This window comes from Erpetoichthys calabaricus, chromosome 4, assembly GCF_900747795.2.
Source record: "Erpetoichthys calabaricus chromosome 4, fErpCal1.3, whole genome shotgun sequence".
Classification (NCBI taxonomy): domain Eukaryota; kingdom Metazoa; phylum Chordata; class Cladistia; order Polypteriformes; family Polypteridae; genus Erpetoichthys; species Erpetoichthys calabaricus.
The window spans coordinates 260,226,120-260,251,306 of record NC_041397.2 but is presented as its reverse complement, the minus strand read 5'-3'; the positions used below and the strand labels follow the sequence as shown (position 1 = coordinate 260,251,306).

The window sequence follows — 25,187 nt, the reverse complement described above, 5'->3', positions numbered from 1 at the left end:
GCCTGAAATTGACCTATTTCACTGGACAACATTGCATGCCCCCCAAACATTTTGCTTCCTGAAAGAATTTTGATGATTATGATCATTGGCTTTAAGCCGAGCACAAATATTATTTTGGATTAACTATATCACATAGAAATTAAGTTACATGAATTTTTCGATTACTGTATTGCATTTAGTGTTTTTAACCACTTAATGATACTGTCACATGCCGTAATTTCAATTGAACTGAAAATGTTTTGTTGCTAATTTTCATTCGTACTCAACATCTGATGTTTCTCAGTTTGGATGCTTCCTGTTTCAATGTCCAATAATGAATTTCACTTGCTCCAGTAACACTCCTCAATTGCTGCAATGTCCTGGTGAAACATTTCACCATGTTAATTACCAACTGCACCAACATTAGCAGGGAAGTCATCCAAGTGTGAATGCAGAAAATTAATCTTTAGCGTCACGTTGTACTTCATGATTTTGTATGCTTGAAGCATGTTGTCAACCATCTGAACATAGTTAATGCTCTTCAGTTGCCAAGAAAATTTTCAACAACATCCTTGAATGACTTTCATACAATTTCCTCCTGCCCCACTAGAAGATCTTCCAACTGCTTGTCAATGATGATGTGTCTGATTTGTGGACCATCATAAATGCATTCCTTAAACTTGGCAGTTTTTTGTGGAAACACTAGATGCAAATATCGATATCCTTCACCTTCCTTATTCATTAATTTCACACATTTTTTTCATCAGTCGATGTTTTATATGAAGAGAAGGCAAAGATATCTTTGTTAGGGCAACATGTGTTTAGGACTACATGATACAGTTTGGTGCCCTAGAAACAAATACTGACGGCACAAAAACAGTTCTTTTTAATGTAGTGAGACTTTTTAGCATGGCAGTAGCATTGACAAATTAAACAAGAGGACTTGGCCTATTCACGCTACACTCTTAGGAGCAGTGACACTACTTTTAGATCATTGCAGATGTTCCAATTGCAGTTGTTGTACTGATTAACTATGCTTATAATATTAGAAGGAATCACAAAAGTAAGAGATTGCAATAAAAACAATGTAATAACATCCATAAGAATACACCCAAAAGTATTCAGGAAGCAAAATCTTTGTTGTCATGTGTTTTTAATGTATTCTAAAGTAATTCATTCATGTCTCAGGAATGACCTTATATTTATACTGATGAGGATCCCAACAGAAAGCTTCAGAAAAAGGTAAACCAGATCCCACCTAGTAAAAGTAACCTTCATCAGTTGTGTTGTGGCATATACTTTGGGTAGAATGTGCTTAGTTTCCCCCACTGGTCTTTCCCATTTCCAAAGGCCCTATTATCCAGGTCCCAAAATCCTTTGGTGATGCTATTCCTACTGAGTGAAGAAATGCCAAAAACCGCCAAAAGTCATTAAAATCTACTTCTAGGACTACAGAGTTGATGAATCACTTAAAGTATAAAATCAATGTAAAGCAAAAACCCAGCCCTTTTAAAGCAAATCGTTTTCACTGTTGTGGAAGTCATCATGATCCAAAAGCTAATAGTTTTTTTTTTTTTTTTTTTTTTAAAGAAAGAAAGAAAAAGTAAAGACAAATGCAAACACATATGTTTATTATTATAATGGAGTATTTAATATTTATTTATACATGTAACTTCTATAAAGACTGTTACAATTGTTAAAGCTATGGATTTTCATATATATATTTTACATTCATTTCAATGAAACACTTCAGTAACCAAGTGCAATGAATCCTTTTTTGTTCCTTTGCATTATGAAGGAGAAGAAAGAGATACAGCATTTACCATGGACTTTCATTTACTTTCTTTTTTAATGAACTTATTTATGTTTATTTAAAAAAAATAAACAAACAAAAAAAAAACGTTAAAGTCTATTTAAGAATATTCTGCTATTCCAACAGGTGGTGGTGTGACCAGTTTAAAATTTACCAGCCCTTATCCATTTCTTAAAAAGCAGCAATGTTCAACACTGTCAAAATGCAGTATTGTTGGAAAAACTCATGGTGCAACTCAAACCTTCCTTATTAAACCATTAAAACTACAATACTGATATCAAGTACAAGAAAAAAGGCACAAAAGAAAGGAATTGTGGTACTAAAATAAATTTAACAGCCAGCATGCTCTTGAGGAAAATAAAAGATCTTGCTAAGTGTGTATAATGTAATGTGTTATGTTTGTATGCATAAGTCACATTTACTGCTATCAGTGAATTTCAAGGCTGTAACTGTCTGCAAGCGCAAATTAATGTTAGTTTGCATAAATACCACAGTCTAAAATATTTAATTTGTAAACATTGAAATTAGCTGGAGGGAAGTATCTGGCTAATAATACATTCTTTGTCAAAAAACTGAATTCACCGTATGAAAACAAAATAGATATATTTGTGGTAGGGGAAAATGCTAATGACCCTTGGATACAAAATGAGTGTTTAACACATACATGAATAAAATAGGTTTATGTGATTTTTCATTTCATACAATTAAGTTGCAGTATTATAACCAACAACAAAATCATTTCATACCTATAGAAGTTTTTAAAAACTAAAAATTGAAAAAAGCACTAAATTACTAGTTTAAAAATATTCTTAAATGAAAAACAGAAAAATCCATGTTTTTACTCACATATTTAAAAAAGGTCACCAACAGTGACTAGCAGTATTAAGCAGTACAGAGGCTGCAAGAGGAGACATTTTGGGAAAAGCAAACAGCAGTGGAAATGTATTTTTAAGGATATAAAAATTGGAATGCTCCATCCTCTTTACAAGCCTAATGGACACAATTGCAATAACCTAGTTTACTTAGATAATTTTGAAAAAGAAAGAGGATGAACGTGTTAAAGTACAGTAACCCTTTCTCCTCACTTTGACTTAAACGTTTGCATACTCCTTTATTTTCTTCCTCTTGCTTCTCTGACCACTATGTTAATAACAAAAAGGCAGGAATTCACATATTAAAACATAACACAGGGACAAGTGCAGGTAAGCAAAGAAGATCAGGTGTCGCTAACTTAAGCTGAATTTGAAAAACATATTGGCTAGGTGTGTTTTGTTAGCAGCACCATTTTTATTCTCCCAATAATACCAAGATAGCTCCCAAAAGTGATGCCTGAACTTTGTTGCTTACCATCTACTGATAAGTTCTCTAAACCGAGAATCTCAGATGATGTGCATCATGAACAGTAAACACCACATGCAGCATTCCTTGATAGTGGGTCTTTTTGTAAATGTTATTAGACAGAGAAATGGCAAAGGATGTTGAAGGGGAAAGGGGTTAACATACAATTGTCTATTTGCTTACTTGATTTGGTTTTTTTCATAGTAAAAGTTGCAGATTGCAATTAGTAAACTGAGAAAGCCACAAAAGGACCCACTATCCAGACTTTTACAAGGTTTTTCTTTGATGTTTTTGTATGTTTCATTTTTAGTTTGTTTAAAATGTCAAATCAGATTTTTCAAAATCCTAGAAACTTGCATGATGATCACGTGCATCTAACATTTAAATGAGGTAATAACTGCTGTGCAGTGAGTTCTTCTAGTCAGAAGGCAGTTGGTGATCATGCAGGAGTCACATGATCAAGGCTGCATCTCCCATCATCCCTCGGGGTACTGAATAGGGGATAGTGGGTCTCTTTGAGGACTTTCAAGCCTGAGTGGGGAATGGGCAACATATGATTCCTAGAAAAGGAGGAAAACACAACACATAAGCAAAAAACGAAAAAAACAAAAACAATGTGCAAAAAATACAAGCTAGGAGAAACAAAATGAGTCAAGCATGTAAAACGACATGGTGCAAACAGATGACAAAAAGGTATTTACATGCTACAAAAAGGATGGAGACCAACAGCAAGGGTGAGAGGGAGGGTGGGGTATTAAAAAATAAAAACAAACAAATTACGTAAAAAAAACCCCTCAGTCTTCAAAGAGACTTTTATACCCCCAGCAGTCGCTGAGCTTAGAATTTGGAAAAGAATGGGCAAATTCACAGCAATGCTGCATGTTTTATTATGTCTCTGTTTGTGTAAACTGCTAGTCATTATTTACACTAATAATAAAAATACAGTAATAATAATAATAAAAATAATACATGGATAACAAACTTAAAAAAACAAAGAAAAAGAAAACAGAAAAACTGCTACTTACATTGTTGGCTTGGGTCTGTGTCAGTTGTCAGTTTGACATAGTTTGATGGGAACAGACCCACAGAACCATTCAGCTCTCCTTTCCACCAGTCTGGGTCTTCTTTACTCAAGACGTTTATGATTTGTCCTTTACCAAAAGCAAGCTCATCATCATTCTGTGCGATATAGTCGTACATCCCAATTACCTGGCATACTGAAAATAAATGTTTAAGTTAATAATAGCAAAAAAATACAAGAACATTTGAAATGTGCCACTCTAGGCCATTCATATTGCTACCAAAAGTTCAAATCATTAAGTTATAAGTATATAATGACATTATAATCATAATTAAATAGATAGCAAAGTGGTGAAGTGTTTTGTGCAGCTACCATCCTCAGAATCACGTGTCAAGTGCCAGCCCAGTCATGTTGACAACTGCTTTATGATATTGCTGGGATAAGCTCCAGCTTATATAAGCCTGAAGCACCTTAAATAAGCCTGAAGTGGGAACTGGTAACAAATGGATAAAGAAATGTCAATCTCTAGCTTAAGCACAGTTTCTAGTTTTAAAAGCAAGTGAGATGTCTGTATAAAAACAGGCAAAATTCTAATGCTTCTTATGATACTATTTAAAGGGTGAGTTCAGTATTTTTCACATCAAAGTAATTTCTTCACAGACATGGTATATATGCATTTACCACAAAAAACTGTATTTTAAAGTTAATCGCTTATTAAATATATAAAACTATGTTCTCTCAACTTTAGCATTTCACACTTCCGTAAAATGATCAAGGACTGCATTTCTTTTATTTCTACTGCTTGGTCATCTGCGCATGCCACGTCATAGTGCACTTGATTTAATTTATATGGTTATCATATCTGAGATTTAAAGACCTCAACCTTTTGAACACAAATTAATTAAATAATTAAGGATTTAGAACACATTTAAATACTTTAAATCAAATACAGGACTTAGAGTAACATTTTCTTTACAGTATGTGCCACAGACTGGTTGTAGGGATGAATCTCATATTAACTGCTGTCTCATTCAATAAAATAAACTGCATTTTTATAAGATGACTGCTCTGCACATGTTGTGAAGTATCATATTTCAAAAGGCATAGACTTAAACAGCTATTTCGAGTCAGTCACAGTTAACAATGCCATATTGTACTTAACAGTGTTGTACTAGTTTCAGTTGATAACTAACAGGTACTCTCAGAAAATTAATAACCCCTGAATATGATACAATAGTTGTCTTAATTAGTTAGCTGCAAGTAATGGGCTTATTACTGAAAAATAATAAGTATTGGTCATCATTTACAGTGTATAATATAAGAAAAAATGGCTAGACTTGTCAAAAAAAAATATGCAAACACATCTCTTCTCCTGAAATGAATGACCACCACCATTTTGTTTCCATGAATATAAAGTTAAAAAATAACTTACTTGTGAGGACCTGATGTCAATGATCAAAAGAATGGGATACTTCACAGTAAATACACACAACTTCAAAGATACCAAACGCGTGGTTTTGCATGGTAAGTTTTTTAACATCTGTACTCCTCAAATTAAACTACAGGTCACAGTACTGCCTGCAACATCCAAGACTTTCTTCCAAAGACTCAAGCTGTAGAGAGTGGGACCTGGTTACCACCATTAGTGCAAAACCTATGCATGTCCAGCGACAAGACCATATGATTCAATTACAACAACTTCAGAAAAGTGTCCATCAATTCTGGAGACATTTTCACCTTATTTTCAGAAAATAAATTGAATAAATGAAATGAACAGCTTATATAGTTTATTGAAGTATTGATATTCAATGTAAGTGCTTCAAAGTATCAGGATTATTGAAGGAGTAGAGGCAAGTTCATTTTATTTTTGCTTTATAAGGATATACACTATAGCTATATTGCATACCAAACACTCAGTAGTACATCCAACTTTGTTAATGATGCATAAATAAATACTTCGTACAGGTGAATGACAAAGAGTTTGCATCCTTCCCTTGGAAAAGGCAGTGCCAAAAATCTGTAATAAAATGATTTCTAATTTTTTTAATGATTTCTAATCATCCCTTAACTTGTTTCCATGCATATTTTTTATTACTTATCTTTTTATAACAGAATAACACTCAGAAGAACTAATAAATAAACAAATATTTATCTGAAAGCAACCCTTTACTTTCAGGATGGAGAGACTGTAAAGGGCAATTTTTCTAAACTACGAGTGGTGCTCCAGCTAGTAATGGTGAGGTTAGTCCAAATTGATAAAAAGAATGAAGAGCAACTCTAGCAAGTGTTTGTCATATTTAACACTAGGATTACCAACACCTACAAAAAAATTTGCAACCCCGGCCCACCTTAAATCCCTTTGCACCTCTCCATCAGTGTCTTTTGTTTTGTAAATGTGCAGATCAGTACAGGCAGCAAGCAGCCTGCTATCATATGCAATAGTAGTATGATAAATGTGAAAGGAACACAATACCTTTACTTGCTCACTCATAACTGTAATACTGTCTTTTTCTATAGCTAACACTGCAGTGAATCCAACTAAAATGTTTAATTTTATTTCAAATAAAATATATTATTCCCATAAATAAATTATCGAAAGCCGTTTCATCAAAAGAATGTGTACAGTTGAAAACAATGTGTGTGTGTGTGTGTAATTAGAAGTGTGTGTCTGTGCTAGGTACATTTTCCTACGGAGTAAAATTAATAAACTCTGCAGATTAGGAAAAAACTGTCAGTCAAGAAAAAAAATAAAAACCCTTCTTTTTCTTTCTTTCTCTCTCTCTGGCTATGCACTAGCAATACTTTAAGCAAAGTTTGTAATCAAATTGCATTATTACAGCTCCAAGGTGGCCTAAGATATAAAATAATTTTTTGTTTTAAAAAATAATATAAACATATTTTAGCTCACTACTTGATGTAGTAGCCACAGAAATTTAAACAAAAGTTAACTTACTAATACAGAGGTTTTATACCTATTTTCTAATGACACATAGAATTGTGAAAGTAACCAAATTCTAACCAATATGAATCAAATTACTCTCTAAGACTAACCACAGGTTCAGTGTTAAAAGTCATTTATATTTTGAGTAGCATATATTGAGGATACCAAAAAAATCCTTGTATTAATAGTTTAATATGCAGTAATTTGCATTCCAAATGTTTTAGCTCAATTCATTCAACTACAACATCTTTACCAGGTGCATTCATTTCACTAGAGCACAAAAAGATGCCCTTTGCTGGTGAAAAGAGTTAGATTTCAATACAAAGCAAAAGGAAAGTGGCATTTTGCAGCAGATTTTCTACTGCTGTAGGATGCCACAATGCTGAAAGTGTTTTAGCTAGAAGGAATATACCATGGTTTTGTTTCAAATCTGGTTGAAATTCAATAGAGTAAAATGAGTAAATGTAAGATGCAGAAGCTAACTCTGAACCCGCCAATGCACAATAATAACACATTTGCCCTAACATCCACATTTACCTCAAGTCAGTTTAGAGTTGACAATCTATGCTGGAAACTGGAACTTCGAGATCAAATTCACACAAGGTGAAAACAATTGATCTCCACTGAAAATACATACAAACATGGGCAGAACATCTGAAGTTCACAAAAAAAGACTCAGGTACTGGTTAGGTAAATAAAGATTAATGCATAAGCAACTCACCTGCATTTGGTGCTGTAGGTTTAGATGGCTCAGTTGGTGTACTTTTACTTGTGCCAGGGCTCAATAACTTCACATAATTAGCAGGGAACCAGCCTATTTGCCTTTTCTTTCCTCTTGCCTATTAAAAAAAATCAATAATAATCAATAATAAATATGAATAAATGTATTATGCTAAAGCTAAACATAAGCTGTAATATAATATTTTTCAAAATGACAGCTGTTTTACTAACAAACAACTGGAACAAATACAAAAAAAAAAAATACTAAAAAAAGTCAGTGATAAAGTCTGAATCCAGCCACTGTGAAAAATGGAGAAGTGGACATTTAATGAACTTAAAATAGGGGCATGTGATATTGAAAATGATATCTCAATATTTTCTGGGATTTTGTCAATAACGTAGTAAAGTAGACAATATTTTGCCTTTGTAAAAGTGTTATCATAGGTCTGGCTTGCTTTTTCTAATAGGATATTAAGGAAAACATTACTTAGTTACTTAATTAAAACTGATGCATTCAAGTAAAAACACAAAAAACATCAAAATCACAAGCGTCAAGTATTTCTGAGATCAAACAATGCAAGTATGAGTAAACCATTCCAAAGTGGCCTACAGGATTTACTTTGTAAAAATTTACAGAAAGACCAACAAAATCTATTACAAATAGAGCAACAAACAATTCCCTTCATGTAAACAGGTGATGAGAGCAAAGAAAAAAAATACTAATCATAAATGAACTAAATGGCATGGATAAGCATTCACTGCACTGCTCTATGTTCACCTCTTCACTAATCTTTGCGCTCTCTCTCTCCCTCTTCTGTAGCGGCAGTGGAAAATGGCTGACCATGAGCTGCAACGTGTTGACAAAGAAGTATGGGCCCTTGAGACTCGTATTCAGGAACACCTTAGAGATCTTAAAGCTTGCCTGCAAAAAGAGACCTCTGCTGCAGCCAAGGTCAGCTTAACTTATCTCCTCATGGCAACCTCAACTCTATGCCAAACTGTATGAGCTCATTAGCCCAAGTGAGTTTTACCCATGCAACTCCTTGACAGAATGTCGACAATGATACCTGGCTGTTTCAACGTTGCAGGCAGGGGGCTCAAGACAAAATGACTTGTGTCGGCTCAGGCAAGCATCGAAATCCCTAATTGCTTTGACCTCTTCTTTCCCCCCCAGTACTGGCAGATCTTGGTGATGTAGTTGTTATTGGGGATTCAATTGTGTGCAACCTTTGTATTCCATACCCCAAACAGAAATCTTTTGTTTCTTGTTTTCCTGGTGCACGAGTTTGAGACATTACAAGAAGAGAACTGAGAGTCATCGAGAAGCACCAGAACAGGGCTGTTGGAACCGTCCTATTCCATGCAGGCACAAACAACATTCGTATTTGATAGTCAGAAGTTCTAAAACTTTACAGCACTAATTCAGGCCATACAAGAGAGGACACCGACTGCTAAAAACATTTCAGGTCCGCTGCTGTTAGTTTGAAGGTTGAATGAAGCCTACTGTCGACCACTCTCCTTGAACAACTGGCTGAAAGGCTTCAGCAAAAGACTAAATATCGGCTTCATGGACAATTGGGATCTTTTCAGGGAGAGACTGCGTTTTTTCAGATGAGATGGACTGGCACCTGAAAAGTGCCACCTGAAAAGGGATTTAAGAAATCCTCTAGCACTATTATACCATGAAAGACTCAAAGCATGTCTGACTGAAAGACCCGCCTTGGCTGCACCGTGTTCGTTCTCGGTGGGCGGACGCTGCAGGCAGCATACTGTATGCAAGTAGAGGTGACTGTGTGGTGGGCAAATGGTGAATTGCCCCTCGCCGCCCCCATTCATTCTCAATAGCAAGCCTGCTTGTACTGTTACGTACATAGCAGGAAGTTGTCTCTTGTCAGTACATCAGACGTGTTGACGACGGGTGCCTTCCTGCTGTGATAGCGTGTACAGTGCTGTGCAGAAGAGCTCATCTTAACCTTTTGTCTTCACCCTTCAAGAATGTCTCTGAAACACAAATCTGATGCAAGTGCTGGTGATACAGTAAAGAAGAGAAAAACCATCGCCATTGAAAAAAAGTAGAAATAATAAAAAGGTCAGAGAGATGTGAAACTCCACTATTCACTGGCAGAGCACTTGGTTACAGTCGGTCAACAATAGCATTTATTAAAATAATGTACCTGTTCTGACTTGCATACAAATTCAACTTACAAACCTACAGTCCCTATCTCATACGTAACCCGGGGACTGCCTGTATATGGGCAAAGAATTATATTCTTCAGGGATCTGAAATCTGTACTGATATCCTTTATTCTCTGTTGTTTTCTCTGGTTCTTCTATGGTGGAAATCTGTACTACCACCACCCGATCTAGGCACCATGCAGCCCCCTGAGATGATGGAATGAAGGCGGGTCTCTCAGCTGCTTATGAGACCAGCTCCATCAAATTCCATCATTTGAATCATGAAATCTATGAGGTTTCATTTAGGAATAACTATGTTAGGAAGAATGCCCAGTAGGGGCTGGGTGGAACATTGGCCTTGGAACCACTATAGATTTTATCTTTTTTCTCCAGGCTAACAAGTTTTTTTTCTGTCCTCCTGACCATTTGACCTTACCTTGCTGTGTTGTTATTTATTCTTTAATATTATTGCTCATTTTTAATTGTTTTCTCCTCTTGTAACTTTTGTTGTCATCTTGTAAAGCACTTTGGGCTACATTGCTGCATGAAAATGTGATGCTTGTAAATACATGATGTTGTTTAACACTAGAATTACCAGAGTCTACGAAAAAACTCATAGATCCGGCCCACCTTAAATCGCTTCTTAAATCCGTTCACACCTCTCCGCCAGCGTCTTTTGTCCTCTAAATGTGCTGATAAAAGACAAGCTGCCAGCAGCCGGCTATTCCATCCCCCCTCCAACTTAGAACGTAAACGCACTTTTCCCAGCTCATGCCTTGATTGATTGTCTGGGAGTGAACTGGAGTTTTAGAGTTGAAATAATACGATCGTTATTTGGAACACACGCATTCCATGTGTGTACCGTTTCTACAGTAATCTGTGTAAACACATTGTTAAAACAGAAACTTTTTCATATTTTAGTAATAAATGTTACAAAATGTAGGCATAAACTATAGAATGTGTAAAGCCAGAGTTCCTAAGATCAAATAAACACTTCCACAAAAGCTTCACACACCATACAACAGCTTCCGTGGCGTAGCGCGCTAAGATTTGCCTCTCAGAGCGAGTAGCTTTTCTCTGCCTCACAAACATGAGTTCAATTCCCCGCTGGGGATAAAGTGTTACTTCTTTTTTTTCTTTTTAACCTCAAACGGACATAAAATTTGTAAATTGGTATGCACTGTCAGTTAATGAGATTGTTATATTTTCATGTGGGATGCTCCTTTTAAAATATTTTTTTAACAATTGAGACTGCAATTAACATGAACAACTGTCCTTATAACTTATTTTTTTCAAGATCCATAACACACAGACAGACAGAGCACTACGTAATACAGAGACAGACAGGCAGAGATATACAAATAAACAGGGAAGGCACATGTACTGAAAGAAAAAAAAAATCAACATGTGCGTTGTTCCTGCAGCACTGAATAAGCTCACCCGCTCTAACATCACCCCTCCCCCGATCTGACTCTCTAAGTAACAGCACAAGTACAGACGCAAACCAAGTGTAATCAAGAATCCTGGTTCGATCCCCACTCACTCCTATATTTGCCGTTTTCAGTAGTAAGCTGCTCTTTTTGTTAATATTATACAGTACACACATGCACTTGATTTGTGTCTGTACTTGCGCTGTTACTTAGAGAGTCAGATCGGGGGAGGGGTGATGTTAGAGCGGGTGAGCTTATTCAGTGCTGCAGGAACAACGCACATGTTGATTTTTTTTTTCTTTCAGTACATGTGCCTTCCCTGTTTATTTGTATATCTCTGCCTGTCTGTCACTGTATTACGCAGTGCTCTGTCTGTCTGTGTGTTATGGATCTTGAAAAAAATAAGTTATAAGGACAGTTGTTCATGTTAATTGCAGTCTCAATTGTTAAAAAAATATTTTAAAAGGAGCATCCCACATGAAAATATAACAATCTCATTAACTGACAGTGCATACCAATTTACAAATTTTATGTCCGTTTGAGGTTAAAAAGAAAAAAAAGAAGTAACACTTTATCCCCAGTGGGGAATTGAACTCATGTTTGTGAGGCAGAGAAAAGCTACTCGCTCTGAGAGGCAAATCTTAGTGCGCTACGCCACGGAAGCTGTTGTATGGTGTGTGAAGCTTTTGTGGAAGTGTTTATTTGATCTTAGGAACTCGGGCTTTACACATTCTATAGTTTATGCCTACATTTTGTAACATTTATTACTAAAATATGAAAAAGTTTCTGTTTTAACAATGTGTTTACACAGATTACTGTAGAAACGGTACACACATGGAATGCGTGTGTCCCAAATAACGATCGTATTATTTCAACTCTAAAACTCCAGTTCACTCCCAGACAATCAATCAAGGCATGAGCTGGGAAAAGTGCGTTCACGTTCTAAGTCGGAGGGGGGATGGAATAGCCGGCTGCTGGCAGCTTGTCTTTTATCAGCACATTTAGAGGACAAAAGACGCTGGCTGAGAGGTGTGAACGGATTTAAGAAGCGATTTAAGGTGGGCCGGATCTATGAGTTTTTTCGTAGACTCTGGTAATTCTAGTGTTAAAGTGAATCGTGCAGCATAAAAGCAACAACAAAAATGAACATGTTGTACTATAAGTCACCAAATCCAAACTTTAAAGTTCTGTCAAATACTGCAAAAGAAAACAAAATAGTACAGTGGAACCTCGGTTCACGAACGTCTCGGTACACATACAACTCGGTTTACGACCAAAAAGTTTGCCATACTTTTGCCTCAGTTCACGACCACACACTCAGTATACAAACAAGCCAGGTTCCCTTTCGGTTTGTACATGTTCAGTCTCTCCCTGTGCATTTCCTGTGCAGCAAGCAAGAGAGACAGAGCGCGCGACACACACACAGGCAGCACACACACAGGCAGTGAGAGAGAGCTACGCACACACACAGGCAGTGAGAGAGAGAGAGACAGACGCACACACGCACAGGCAGCGCGAGAGAGACAGACGTGCACACACACAGGAGCACGAGAGAGAGGCGTGCACACACACAGGAGCGCGCTAGAGAGACACACACACAGGCGCTCCAGGAGAGAGAGAGAGAGAGAGAGAGAGCGCGACCAGGTGGGTGGGCAAGCGAGAGAGGGAGTGGACGCATATGGTAGAGAAGGCTTGTTTTTCTTTTCAGTTCTGTTTACAGCGATCGGTTCGTAGCCTGCATTGTTGCAATGTTACTTTTCTTGGTGGTTTATTAAATTACGGATTTTTCAAATGTTCATTTTTTCACCTGTGCTTAAAAATTATTAAAAAAAAGTGTTTTTACGAGCGGTTCCTAGCACTATAGCGTGAACTATTGCAGTGTTAGTTTTCTCTGTTGTTCAAGGTTTTCTCAGTGTTATTCAATGTTTTTACATTTAGTTTACTATTACGCTGTGCATTCTATGGTTTAACTAACTATATTTGTGCTTAAAAATTAAAAAAAAATATATATATATACATACAGTTCGTACGGTCTGGAACGGATTAATTGTATTTACATACAATCCTATGGGGGAAATTGCTTCGGTTCACGACCAAATCAGTTTACGACCAGAGTTTTGGAACGAATTATGGTCGTGAACCGAGGTTCCACTGTATTTGTGGAAGACAGGGGACAGCACTGAGCCCCAAACACAAGTGACACACACAGTCACGGGTTAAATAATAATGGATTTTATTCCTCCAAAGACCTTATACAGGGTGGCGCATGAAATACCGAACCATCTCCGACTCCAACATCAATGTACGTTTCTTAGCGTGTACACAAAATGAAAGATATGCAATGCAAAAATCTGTACTTACTGGTTAGAGGAGGTGCTGGAAATGATTTCCTTGTGCGTCAATACACTTTTCAGCACAGCGCACCATATTGTCGTAGACGCGATGCAGCTCAGCCGCTTTAATTTTTCCAGTTTCACTCCGACTATTGTCCTTCAGTTCCTCTAATGTCTTTGGATTATTGACATACACTTTTTCCTTCAGATTGCACCACAGGTAAAACTCGCAAGTGAATAGGTCTGTGATCTTGGTGGCCACAAACCTTTGCTGACAGTTCGTGCCTCTGTGAAGATGTTGTGAATTCGAGAATGTGACTCTCGAGAAGTGTAACATGTCACTCCATCCTGTTGAAAGACAGTGTACCCACTGGCTCACAGCTTCCTTACTAATGCACAGTTGGGGCTGCTGACCCCATCGTGACAATGAGGCTCCGCCGATCGTGACAGCACCCGCCTGTATAATAGCTCGAGCCAGGCGGTCGGAGGCGGTTCAGTATTTCATGAGCCACCCTTTATGTAATACATATTTGGACAGCAAAGGCTTCCATTTTTTTGGGATGTCAGACAATGCCATATGGCACATACACATTTAATGTAAATGTACAGTAGGGCTGTCAAATTAGTCAAAAAATAAGGCTGGAATATTCCAATTCAAGATAAGCACATTTTTGAATATAGATTATGTAATGGAGGGCGGTGCCAGTATATGTGGCTCGTAAGGCTTTTGGCTCATTTTTGTGACCACCTTAGTGGCTCACTGTCCTGACAAGTATCACGAGGAATACAGGTCAAGTTAGTCACAATGCAACATTGTGAGAATAGCAAGCAAAGTAAAAAAAAAAAAAAAAAGCAGGCAAAAGGCATGCACATTGAAGGTGGGCTTGGTTTATTATTTTGGAGGTGTCCAATGAGCAGCAGCAAGGTACAGTTAATATCACAGCATTCAGAATAAAAAGCCTGTTAGCAACCTGTGGACTCACCTGAAAAAGAGACTCCTGTGTGGGTTAAGGGATCGTCATGGTATCAAATTATGTTCTGCACAATCTGTCTAGTTTTTTTTCTCCTTTTCAGGTGACGAAATATTTAAATACAGGTAGCAGGAGTATTTTTAACTACACTTCATTGTTTCAAGTATTATGGTTCAAACCAGCACCCACAAAAAACGGAGACTAACTGTAGGAAACAGCATGTTGGCTCTTTAAAGTGGGGATTTTAAAGTGTTGTAATAAAAGGTAAATCAGAATTATTGCAGTTATCTTCCCTTTGCTTTAGTGGCAAGGTCTTGGCATTAAACAGTCAGAGATCACATTTTTAAGATTAAATGGGTCAGAATGAGATGCAAAATGATACTTTTAGGGCACCAGAAAAGTATTTAGAAAATATGCTCTAAGTACACTAGTTGGATGGGGGGTGGGAACTACATTACAGGGGTCTAGCTGTAAGCTAACCATTCAAAGTTAGGAAACAGCTGATTATGGAAATGAAGTGCATAAACAGATCTGCAAAGTACTGCAACTTTGCAAAGCACGTCTGGAGTAACTTGATGTGAAAATTAATGTGGGCAAAACAAACAACCATACGTAATATAATTCAAATTAATTTTGCAAATTAACATTACATCTGAAATTCCTAATGCTCAGTAGTTTATCCTACTAGACTACACGTAGGTCTAGCTGCACTGGATGTACAATAAATATATCTGGAGATAACCATCAGTGGTGGGAACAATTAGGCGGCTCACCGAGTGCTACATTTGTAAACCAATCCAACGGCTCATGAAGGTGGCTCTCAAAGTAGGTGATGAGATTTTGAACAGAAAAGAGTAATGGTGCTGTTGTTAATCTGAACCAACAGAAAGCAAGCTTCCAATTATGATAAGCTGTTACTTTCGTGAAAACATCAACTACAAAATATGCATTCAATGAAAATGATGCATCATAACCCATCAAAAGTACGTGAAAAGGATTGCTGTTAAATGAATTGATAACAAAGTGCCACAGGAGATACATATTTCAGTACTCAACACATATGAATCAATAAATTTTCCACATGAGACTGCTCTGTTAGAATTGCCACAGCATTTTAACACCGTAGCAGACAGATGCACATCTCAAACACATCTCTACTGTCAACACACTCATTACAATGTACAACTTAATCATTAAGCTTCAGTTACCTTGAGCTATTGAGCTCCCGAACTAAGAACAGCAATTTAAGCTTTTCATTTTCTCTCAGTGTCAAGTCTTTTGTTGAGTTTCTTTTGCTCTATCCTTGAACCCTAGCGTTGTAAACTTCACAGACTGGAGGAATTGGGGGTGGGTGTTTAAGATGAAGCCCCGAGGGTGTAGCCTTTGCACTTCAGGATTTCAGTGCTATTCACTACAAAACTTTATATTGGGTTGTCCCAAGATATGTATTCTAATATAAGAATCACGCCTGGCCCTACAAGACTAGGCTACATGACTCAGTGGATGCAAGGACTACCAAGGCATTTTTGATCATTTTCTGTAAAATGATGGACATTGTTGAAACTTTCAGCTCACACAATGTTAAAACAACAATTAAGTCATAGACAATGCATATTTCACTCTCCAAATTACAAAACTGCAAAGAATAAAGGTGTTCAAGTGACTCAGAAAAGATATTATTGTATGTTTTAAATATTAAGGCCTAATATCAGTTACAGGTATTTGTATGCTGACTGAAACTGAAGTGCAAAAAGACTGAGATTGCAATGGGTGTGCAATATTGGAATTAAATGATAGTTTGCATCTTTTAAAAACGTATTTGTAAAGGTCTTATTGATCTAAGCTTGGTCTTGATAATAGGATATTAATTGTAGCTTACTAATGAGATTAATAGAAACAGTTAAAAAAACAGGTCTATTTTATTTACTTAAAACTATTATAATGAGAGCATATTAAAATAGACACTTACCCTTCATGTAAATAAAATAGAATCCAAAGGGAATAAAATACCATCCATCCATCTTCCAACCTGCTGAATCTGAACACAGGGTCACGGGGGTCTGCTGGAGCCAATCCCAGCTAACACAGGGCGCAAGGCAGGAACCAATCCCGGGCAGAGTGTCAACCCACCGCAGGACACACACACACACACACACACACACACACACACCCCCCAAGTACACACTAGGGCCAATTTAGAATCGCCAATCCACCTAACCTGCATGTCTTTGGACTGTGGGAGGAAACTGGAGCACCCAGAGGAAACCCACACAGACACGGGGAGAACATGCAAACTCCACACAGGAAGGACCCGGAAAGTGAAGCCGGGTCTCCTAACTCCGAGGCAGCAGCGTTACCACTGTGCCACCCAAATAAAATACCAATCATAACTGAAATACAGGGCATGAACACAATTATCTAACATACTGTACTAGAGTGTAAAAATCCAAAGTTTTGTGAAATACTTCACAGAAAAAAACTATAGCATTTTTAAACAAGTTCTGTCATATATTGCACAAAGAAACACAAACATAACATTTGTAAACAACTTTCTTACTTCAAGTTCAGTCCAATATTGTACAAAGATATCAGAAAAAATAAAACAATTGTAAAATTCTACTTAGGAAACTAAGTTATGTGACAGAAACACCAGTCTGTTCACAGTATCTGGCAATAGAGCAGCACAGTTACATTTGACAACATTTGTTCCAGTTCCGAAAGCCCTCTCAGAAGGGTTGCCTGAGCCAGGGATGCACATGTACTTGAAAGTTTCCCTAATTTGGGGTTGTGTACTTCTTGTGTTTTCCACCACTCAAGTGAATTTATATCACTGTCCACTTCAGGAGTCATCAAGTAGCTCTTGATCTCTTTTTCAATGACAGTATGCAGAGACTCGCCTTCTCTGAATTCATTTTTTTTAAATAAAATAATAATAATAATAAAAAAAAAGCTGCTAGAAGACTTTTATTTTCTTTTTTGCTCCCTCCTCTGCTGCAACTTCTGTAGCAATAGGGGTGGATGGAGCGGGGTAAGGAGGCCGTGGATCTGTGCAAGTGTTTTAAATAATAGAAAAAAAAATGCTTTGGAATCGATGACTCCCAAGCAAGACAGCTTGCACAATAAAACACGCCTGATAGGCATATACTTGTTACGGAAATAAAAATAATCAGTTTGAACAAATCATATAATTTGCCTGAACGGGTTAATAATTTAATCAAACTTTTTTTTTTTTATTTTGCCTGACACCTTCAGGGCTCATTTCGCAGATGGTGAAACAAGTTAGTTGTCGAGCTGTCTTTTAACGGGAAACGATTTCTGCCATAGTTTCCAGACTGCCGTCATCTAAGCAAACATCAATCTTTTCAAAGCCAATAATCCACATCTTGCGATTAAATCTAACAATGTAGATTGTGAGGCTGTTTATCCCCTGGCACTCTTTGTTCACTCAGTTTTAGGCTGCTACGTTAGCTTAACTTGTGGTACAATGACCGTGCAGTAGTCTATCCTGTTAGGTTACATGAGACAATAAATGCAAAGACTCTCAAGATGTGCTTTTGATTGTTTTCTTGCAAACTGAGTAACATACAATAATTTCAGTTTGCATATCATTAAAATAACAATTAAGATATTATTGTAGATAATAGAAATCACACACTCATTGAAATAGCTATAAAAAAAACCCCAAAAAAACAGAGGTGCAGACATTATATAAAACAGTACTAGAATTTCTTTTGGTGGAAGGAGTTGGTCAACAACTTAATCATTTAGAAAGGCAGTAAATACAAAATAATAAATGTCTCCCATCCTGGTACATGTTGAGCCAAACAAAGGTATCTTCACTAACCTGTTGGTTGGTGGTCTTTGCACATGTATACTTTTAAAAGAACAGCTCAAAAATCCCTCTTACCTGCACAACTGAGCTCCTTCCTTTGATACTTTGCTATACACGTTCTAATTCCAAGCTCCTCTCTCCATGACGTTGTATAGCCCAATATAGACTCTGTTCTAGGGTCATTTCTGGAGCCAGGATTCTTTTTGACAGATCTTTTGGTGAATACTTGGCAACATAATACTGCTGATCCCTAATTCACATTCAAAGGAAAATCATCCAAGACTCCTCCTTTATTGTCGCCTATGTTAAAATTAACTGTGTCTTAAGTTTTCTGTACTGTAGTTCCCTCTTGCTGTAAAACTGACAAAGGAAATAAAGCAGACCCCTCAGCACATTTCCTTTCATTCAGTGCGCTTACTAATCTACTTCCGGGATACCCGCTTTGTGGAAATGGGGCAACGACTCCTAGAAGGCCCTTGTGTGGCTTTTCTTGGAACATAGCCCTTATCTTGCCCTTTCCCTGTTTTCTGCCCTCCTGGTGCCCTTCTGCCCTGCTGCAATGATGGGTGGATAGCTATCACTCCAGCAGACTGTTGACAAGAATATTGAATAACAGATCATAGTGCAAGTCTGACTGACACAAGACTCCAAAAGTGTTAACAGAAATTCATTGTTGAAAGAAAATAATGCAAATGGTGACTAATTAAAGATTTGACTTTTAATAAGTATATCACAACTAGTAAAATGTGGAAAGAATTATTCTTCCAAGCAACTAATTTTAAATGATAAATAAATAACAAACATAACTGAAAGCAAATTAAAAATGTGGTTGTCAAAAAGAACTAAAGAAAAATCAATATTAATAAAAAAAAATCAAGCCAGTATAAATGTAAAAGTATTTTATAACCTCTATCATCTTTTTAAACATTACTCAATTTAATTGGCACACTAAAAGTATTAATTATTGGTAGAAGTGTTTACTTAAATTCCAAAACAAAACTGTTGAATGGAATTTGAATAGATAACCCAATACGTCATATAGAAATAATATGTTTCTATAACCTGCAGTCCTAGCTTAAATAACATCTGGCATCTCTCCAGCTATTATAATAGACTGAAAGTTACAGTGGATTCAGAAAGTATTTACACCTCTTCACATTTTATAGCCTTGTGCTAAAAATCATTTAAATTAATGTTGTCTCCACATCAAGCAACACTCAATACCCCAGTGACAAATTAGAAACAGGATCTTTAAAAGTTCTGCAAATTTATTAAAAATAAAAACTAAAATATCACATTGACAAAAGTATTTAGACAGTTTGGTATGACATCTGAAATGTGGCTCAGGTGCATCTCATTCTATTTATCATCATCAAGATGTTTCTATGCCTCCTTTTGAGATAACCTGTGGTCAACTCATTTGATTGTACATGATTAGAAAGGCACACCTATCTACAAAAGGTCTCTCAGTTGACAATGTGTATCAGAGCAAAAAACAAACCGTGACGTACAAGGAACTGAGCTAGGGATGGCTACAAAACAAATTCTCCAGCATTGAAGGTCCCAAAATCAAAGTGGTGTCCAAAACTGGAACTACCTCAACTCTTCATAGAGATAACCATCTGGCCAAACTGAGCAATCCTTGGGGAAAGGCCATAGTAAGCAGAGGTGACCAAGAACCCAATGCTCACTCTGGCTGAGCTAAAGAGATCCTGCATGTAGATGGAAGAATTTTCCAGTAGGACAACCATCGCTGTAACACTCCACTCCACCCTCATAAGAGTTTGAAAAAAGGCACCTAAAGAACTATCAGACTACAATAAATAAGTAGTCTGATGAAACCAAAATTGAACCATTAGTCTTCAATATTAAGCATCACATCTGGAGAATCCAGCCACCATTCATCACCTGCATAATACCATTCAAACAGTGAAACATTGTGGTGGAAGCATCAGCATGCCATTGCCAGGGATTGTGAAAAAGACAGGGTTAAGGGTAAGCTGAATGGAGCAGAGTACAGAGATACCCTTAATGAAAACCTGATTCACAGTACTCTGAACCCTACCATTCAACCTGACAGAGCTTAAGAGGATCTGTAGAGAAGAACAGCAGAAAATACTCAAATCCAGGTTTGAGAAACTGATGCAGAAACAGAAACGATGATCAATAATGGGATGCACCTGGGCCATATTTCAAGTGTTATAGCAAAGGATCGAAATACTTATGTCAATGTTTATTTAAAATACATTGGCAAAGATCTCTAAAATCCTGTTTTTGCTTTGTCATTCTGGAGAATTAAGTGTTGCTTGATGTGGGGAAAAATTAATTTAAATGATTTTAGCACAATGCTGAAACAGAGCAAAATGTGAAAATGTTAAGTCTTAATACCTTCTGAATTCACTGTAAATACAATTAACAAAAAAGCATACATACTAAGATTGGATAAAAATATTTTTTTTATTTACCTGTAATTCTCCTTCCCACCAACCACCGGGATTCTTTTTTCTAATAAGTATCAGTTGCCCTGGAGCAAGTGTAAGTTGCTCAGCACCTGTAGCTGTGTAGGGTGCAATAACTTGAGCTATTTCTTTTTGGGGAAAAAAGGAAAAAAATAAAAGAAAAAAAAGTTTGTTTCTCTTTTTGAATGCAGGAATTCATTAGGCTTTGGCAGAATATTCAAAGTAACTCAGTTGTAAACTTTCTACAAAAATTCAAAAATCTACAGTATTAAGATAAACAAAATTACTGTAAGTTAGGGATTTTAAAACAGAGGAAAGAATATAATTTAAATTGAGTATCTGCTTTTCCAACATCAACCATCATACCATTTTGATCGCTTCTAGTCTGAACAAGACGTGAAATGTCACAATATTATGTATGATTTTTAATAGATTACTACTCTTGAGATATTATAGGTTCCAAAAAGAATTTAAGATTCCAAATATTTAATATACTACTAAATGTGACAAATAATTTGTGTAAAATATCTTTTTTGTATTTGCTAGATATAATGCTCATCTTACACAATGTGAGAATCAAATGGATTGCCAAGCATTATTCATTGCATGGTCCCATTTTTTATGCTTAATACCAGTCTCTGAGATAGTATTAATTCAATACAAATCTCAATGTTCACTAAACTGTGGTGTTACTGTAGCATAAAAAATACTTTTCCGAATCAGTGGATCAGAAAAGGTAGACTATTGTTGTTAATATTTGGATGTATTACAAATATTTGCATACTTTTTTTGTTTTTTTTTACAAAATTAGCACAGGTTGGTGGCTTGCATAAGGTCACAGAGTCAGAGGCAGAGAGTGAAGATATACGCTTGTAGTTTAAAATCCAATGTCTTAGTCAATACAATTCAACTGTGTGGGCCAATAGTCCTGACGTAACACTTATGTCCAAACACCACTGGTTATTTTCATCTTGGACAATGTGAAATTTTTTTCAGCAGAGAGAGAGAGAGAGAGAGAGAGGGGAAAAACATTCATAGCTTGGACTAGGTTTGACAGATATGAACTTGGTATTTCAAATATGGTTATTGTACCTGGTTAGCATTCTTGTATCTAGGGGTCTAAAGAAAGCCGTTTGAATAGAGAAAGCTACATAACTATTTAGATCAATTATTATATTGGACCACCACCAGCTTAAATAATTCATTCAGCAATAACACAGGCGATCTTAACCTAATACACGAACAAATCCTAACCAACACCTCAGTAATATATGCACACTGCCTTAAATTAAGGCAACAAGCTCTGAAAGAAAAAAAATTACAAAAATGTCATCCTTCAAAGATTATTGTTTGAACAATATACCAAGGATCTTATATAAAACATTTTTAAAATACTCACCTGGCTTCTTTCCTAGGCTTCCAGTCTTTCCAGCTGATCCTACTCCCTAAATTTTTCAAAGGAAACCGCAGTAAATATAATTACAAATTTAAACTTTCACATAAAAAGGACACAAATTAACCAAAACACTTCCTTAAAATATACTGAATACAAAATATAGCATATTAAATGGGTCAGGAACATGGAACCAAAAATTGTCACTAATTAAAACTGTCTATGGAAAGGTACAAACTGCAAATTTCATCAATACAGCCACAAAAACCATCGTCAGGGCACCATTTGAAGTAACTGAGAATATCCAAAGTCACTCAAATACTCGATAAAGTGAATTGTTATAAACATTGAGTTAAAAATATTTTTTAAGTTTGCTTGTTAGAAAATAAAGAATTTACACAGGATGCAGACTGTTGGATATGCATATAAATAACATAAAAAATACACTTTTAAAATGCATCTAGACAAGCCTGTGTATTTCTGTTATACGAATAAAGGAAAGAACAATGTATGAAACGAGGCTTTGGTGGTTTTATTTCTAGAAATATTTTTCTTTCCAATTTACAAATGAAAAATATTTTTATATTAGGAGAAAAAACTAAGATCACAGAAAGTATATTTTCATCTCAATATTGCTACTCTTATTTATGTATTATCAATAAAGAGTTAGTAATGTCTAAATTAATCCAGAAAAATATTCTGTGGTTTCATGAGAATATAAACACATTAGAAGTTTCAGGTTGTGTAATAATGTTAAATTAAAAACAGGAGGATTTCCACATTATTATCTAATGACTTTTTCCAAATTTACCCACTGTGAAAACTACAAGAGTTTCAGGAAAAAAATGTCTTTTTTCAGATAATCGTCCCAGACTTTCCGCTCAAATTTCAAAGTTCAAATTTCAAAATTAATCTTTGCAATAATTATAAAGTTTAGATGAAAACTTAAACTAGACAGACTAGACATAAGGACAAGATGGCGCCGACTGGTGTGGCTGGCCGTCTGCTCGTCTCTCTAGTCTATGTTTTAACTTTGTTTTTATGTTTTAGTTTATCCCAACGGCCACTGTCCTATGATCGTGAGTCTTTACTAAACATATTTTCTGGCTTGCTTTCCTCTCAATTTTCATCTCCTGGTTGGAGTTTTTGTGAACCTCCACCTTTGTTTTATTCATCTCCTGACTTCTTCACCTGGATGCCGGTGTTCACCTGTATCAGTGAATTGAATGCCCCTTGGAGACGCAAACGCACCCGCCGCCGTCGTGGGAAAACAGCAGGAATTGCCGTTAAACGACGCTGACTCAAGTCCCAGAGCTTTGTTTCCCGATGCCTGCGAGTCGTTTATGACCCATCTTCACCTGCTCAGGACTCCATCACTGGTTCATGGGCGCTGGACACCGGATTTAATCTCTCCATTTCAAGACAGCATCACTTTTCCTCGGCCTGCAATCGAGTAGTAAACACTGCTAATCTTCGCACGCTCACCCGTGCTCATCCTGCAGCGAGTTCTTCATCAATCAAGGCTGCTCTCTTGAACGTGAGATCAGTGTCTAATAAAACTTTTATTCTACAAGACTTTATTACCTCATATAATCTGGATTTCTTCTTCATCACTGAGACTTGGATTTTAAATGGTGACTCTTCTTGTTTTACTGACTTGACTCCATCAGATTACTCATTTTTAAACTCTCCTCGCCTGACTCGTCGTGGGGGGGGGGCATTGCCACTATTTTTAAAAGTATGTTCTTGTGTCAGAGCCTTACAAAGGGTCCGTTTAGCAGCTTTGAACTCCAACTTTTCGAAGTGTGCAGCTCCCCTTCTCTACTGTTTGCCGTGGTTTATAGACCTCCTGTAATTAATGATACTTTCATTTCTGAATTCTCTGATCTCTTGGCTGATATCACCCTCTCTCATGACAAAGTTCTTATTGTTGGCGATTTCAACATTCACATTTGTTGTCAATCGAAACCTTTGGTCAACGACTTTTTATCACTTTTGAACTCATTTGATTTTATACAGCATATTAATACGCCAACCCACTCTCTCGGTCACACCCTCGATCTCATCCTTACTCGTGATATTTCAGTGAATAATATTGATTTATGTGATGTTTCTTTTACTGATCATTTTTCTATAATGATGTACCTGAATATTACTGTCGATGTCCCTACTAATAGCTGTCCCCCACGCTGCTCGCGCTTTTTAAATTCTTCTATTATATCTGATTTTAAAACCATTTTCTCTAGTCTTTATATGCATGACCAAAATAATGATATCGATGATTCTGTTGTAAAATTTAATTCCTCCTGTAAAACGATTTTAGACTCAATTGCTCCGCCCAAGATACGTAGTAATAAGGGTAGACCTGCTCCTTGGCTTAATGAAAATACACGATCACTGCGCCACGCCTGTCGAACTGCTGAACGGCGTTGGAAAAAAGATGGACTGATTGTCTCTAAATAGATTTTTAGGACTTCTCTTTTCAATTTCCAGGCTGAAGTTAAGAAAACGAAACAAAATTTCTTTGCTGATTTAGTTTCCCGTCATTCAAAGAATCCTATGGTCTTATTTAATTCAATTAATGCGGCCATTCACCCCCACTCTGCGATGGGATCAAATAGCATTGTTCATTCATGTGACCAGTTTCTATCATTCTTTGTCAGCAAAATCGATACTATCCGCCGTGGCATTGTTCAAACGGGCTACGAACTTTCTGCTGTTAATCATGACAGTGCCTTTGATCTAGTTTCACTTTCACAGCTAAAAAGAACTATTGACACCC

The 25,187-nt window shown here is 36.6% G+C and overlaps 1 protein-coding gene across 4 annotated transcripts in view; it reads right to left on the bottom strand.

The window, feature by feature from the left end:
• Positions 1-25,187, bottom strand: part of itsn1 (intersectin 1 (SH3 domain protein)) — a 282,819-nt gene that overhangs the window by 70,300 nt on the left and 187,332 nt on the right. For all 4 annotated transcript variants that reach the window (XM_028800700.2, XM_028800701.2, XM_028800703.2 and 1 more), the window contains 4 exons: positions 22,412-22,457; positions 21,019-21,140; positions 7,814-7,931; positions 4,156-4,347 (listed from right to left, as the gene is read on the bottom strand). In XM_028800700.2, the coding sequence (XP_028656533.2) occupies positions 4,156-4,347; positions 7,814-7,931; positions 21,019-21,140; positions 22,412-22,457 (478 nt within the window). The remainder of the gene's footprint in view (positions 1-4,155; positions 4,348-7,813; positions 7,932-21,018; positions 21,141-22,411; positions 22,458-25,187) is intronic.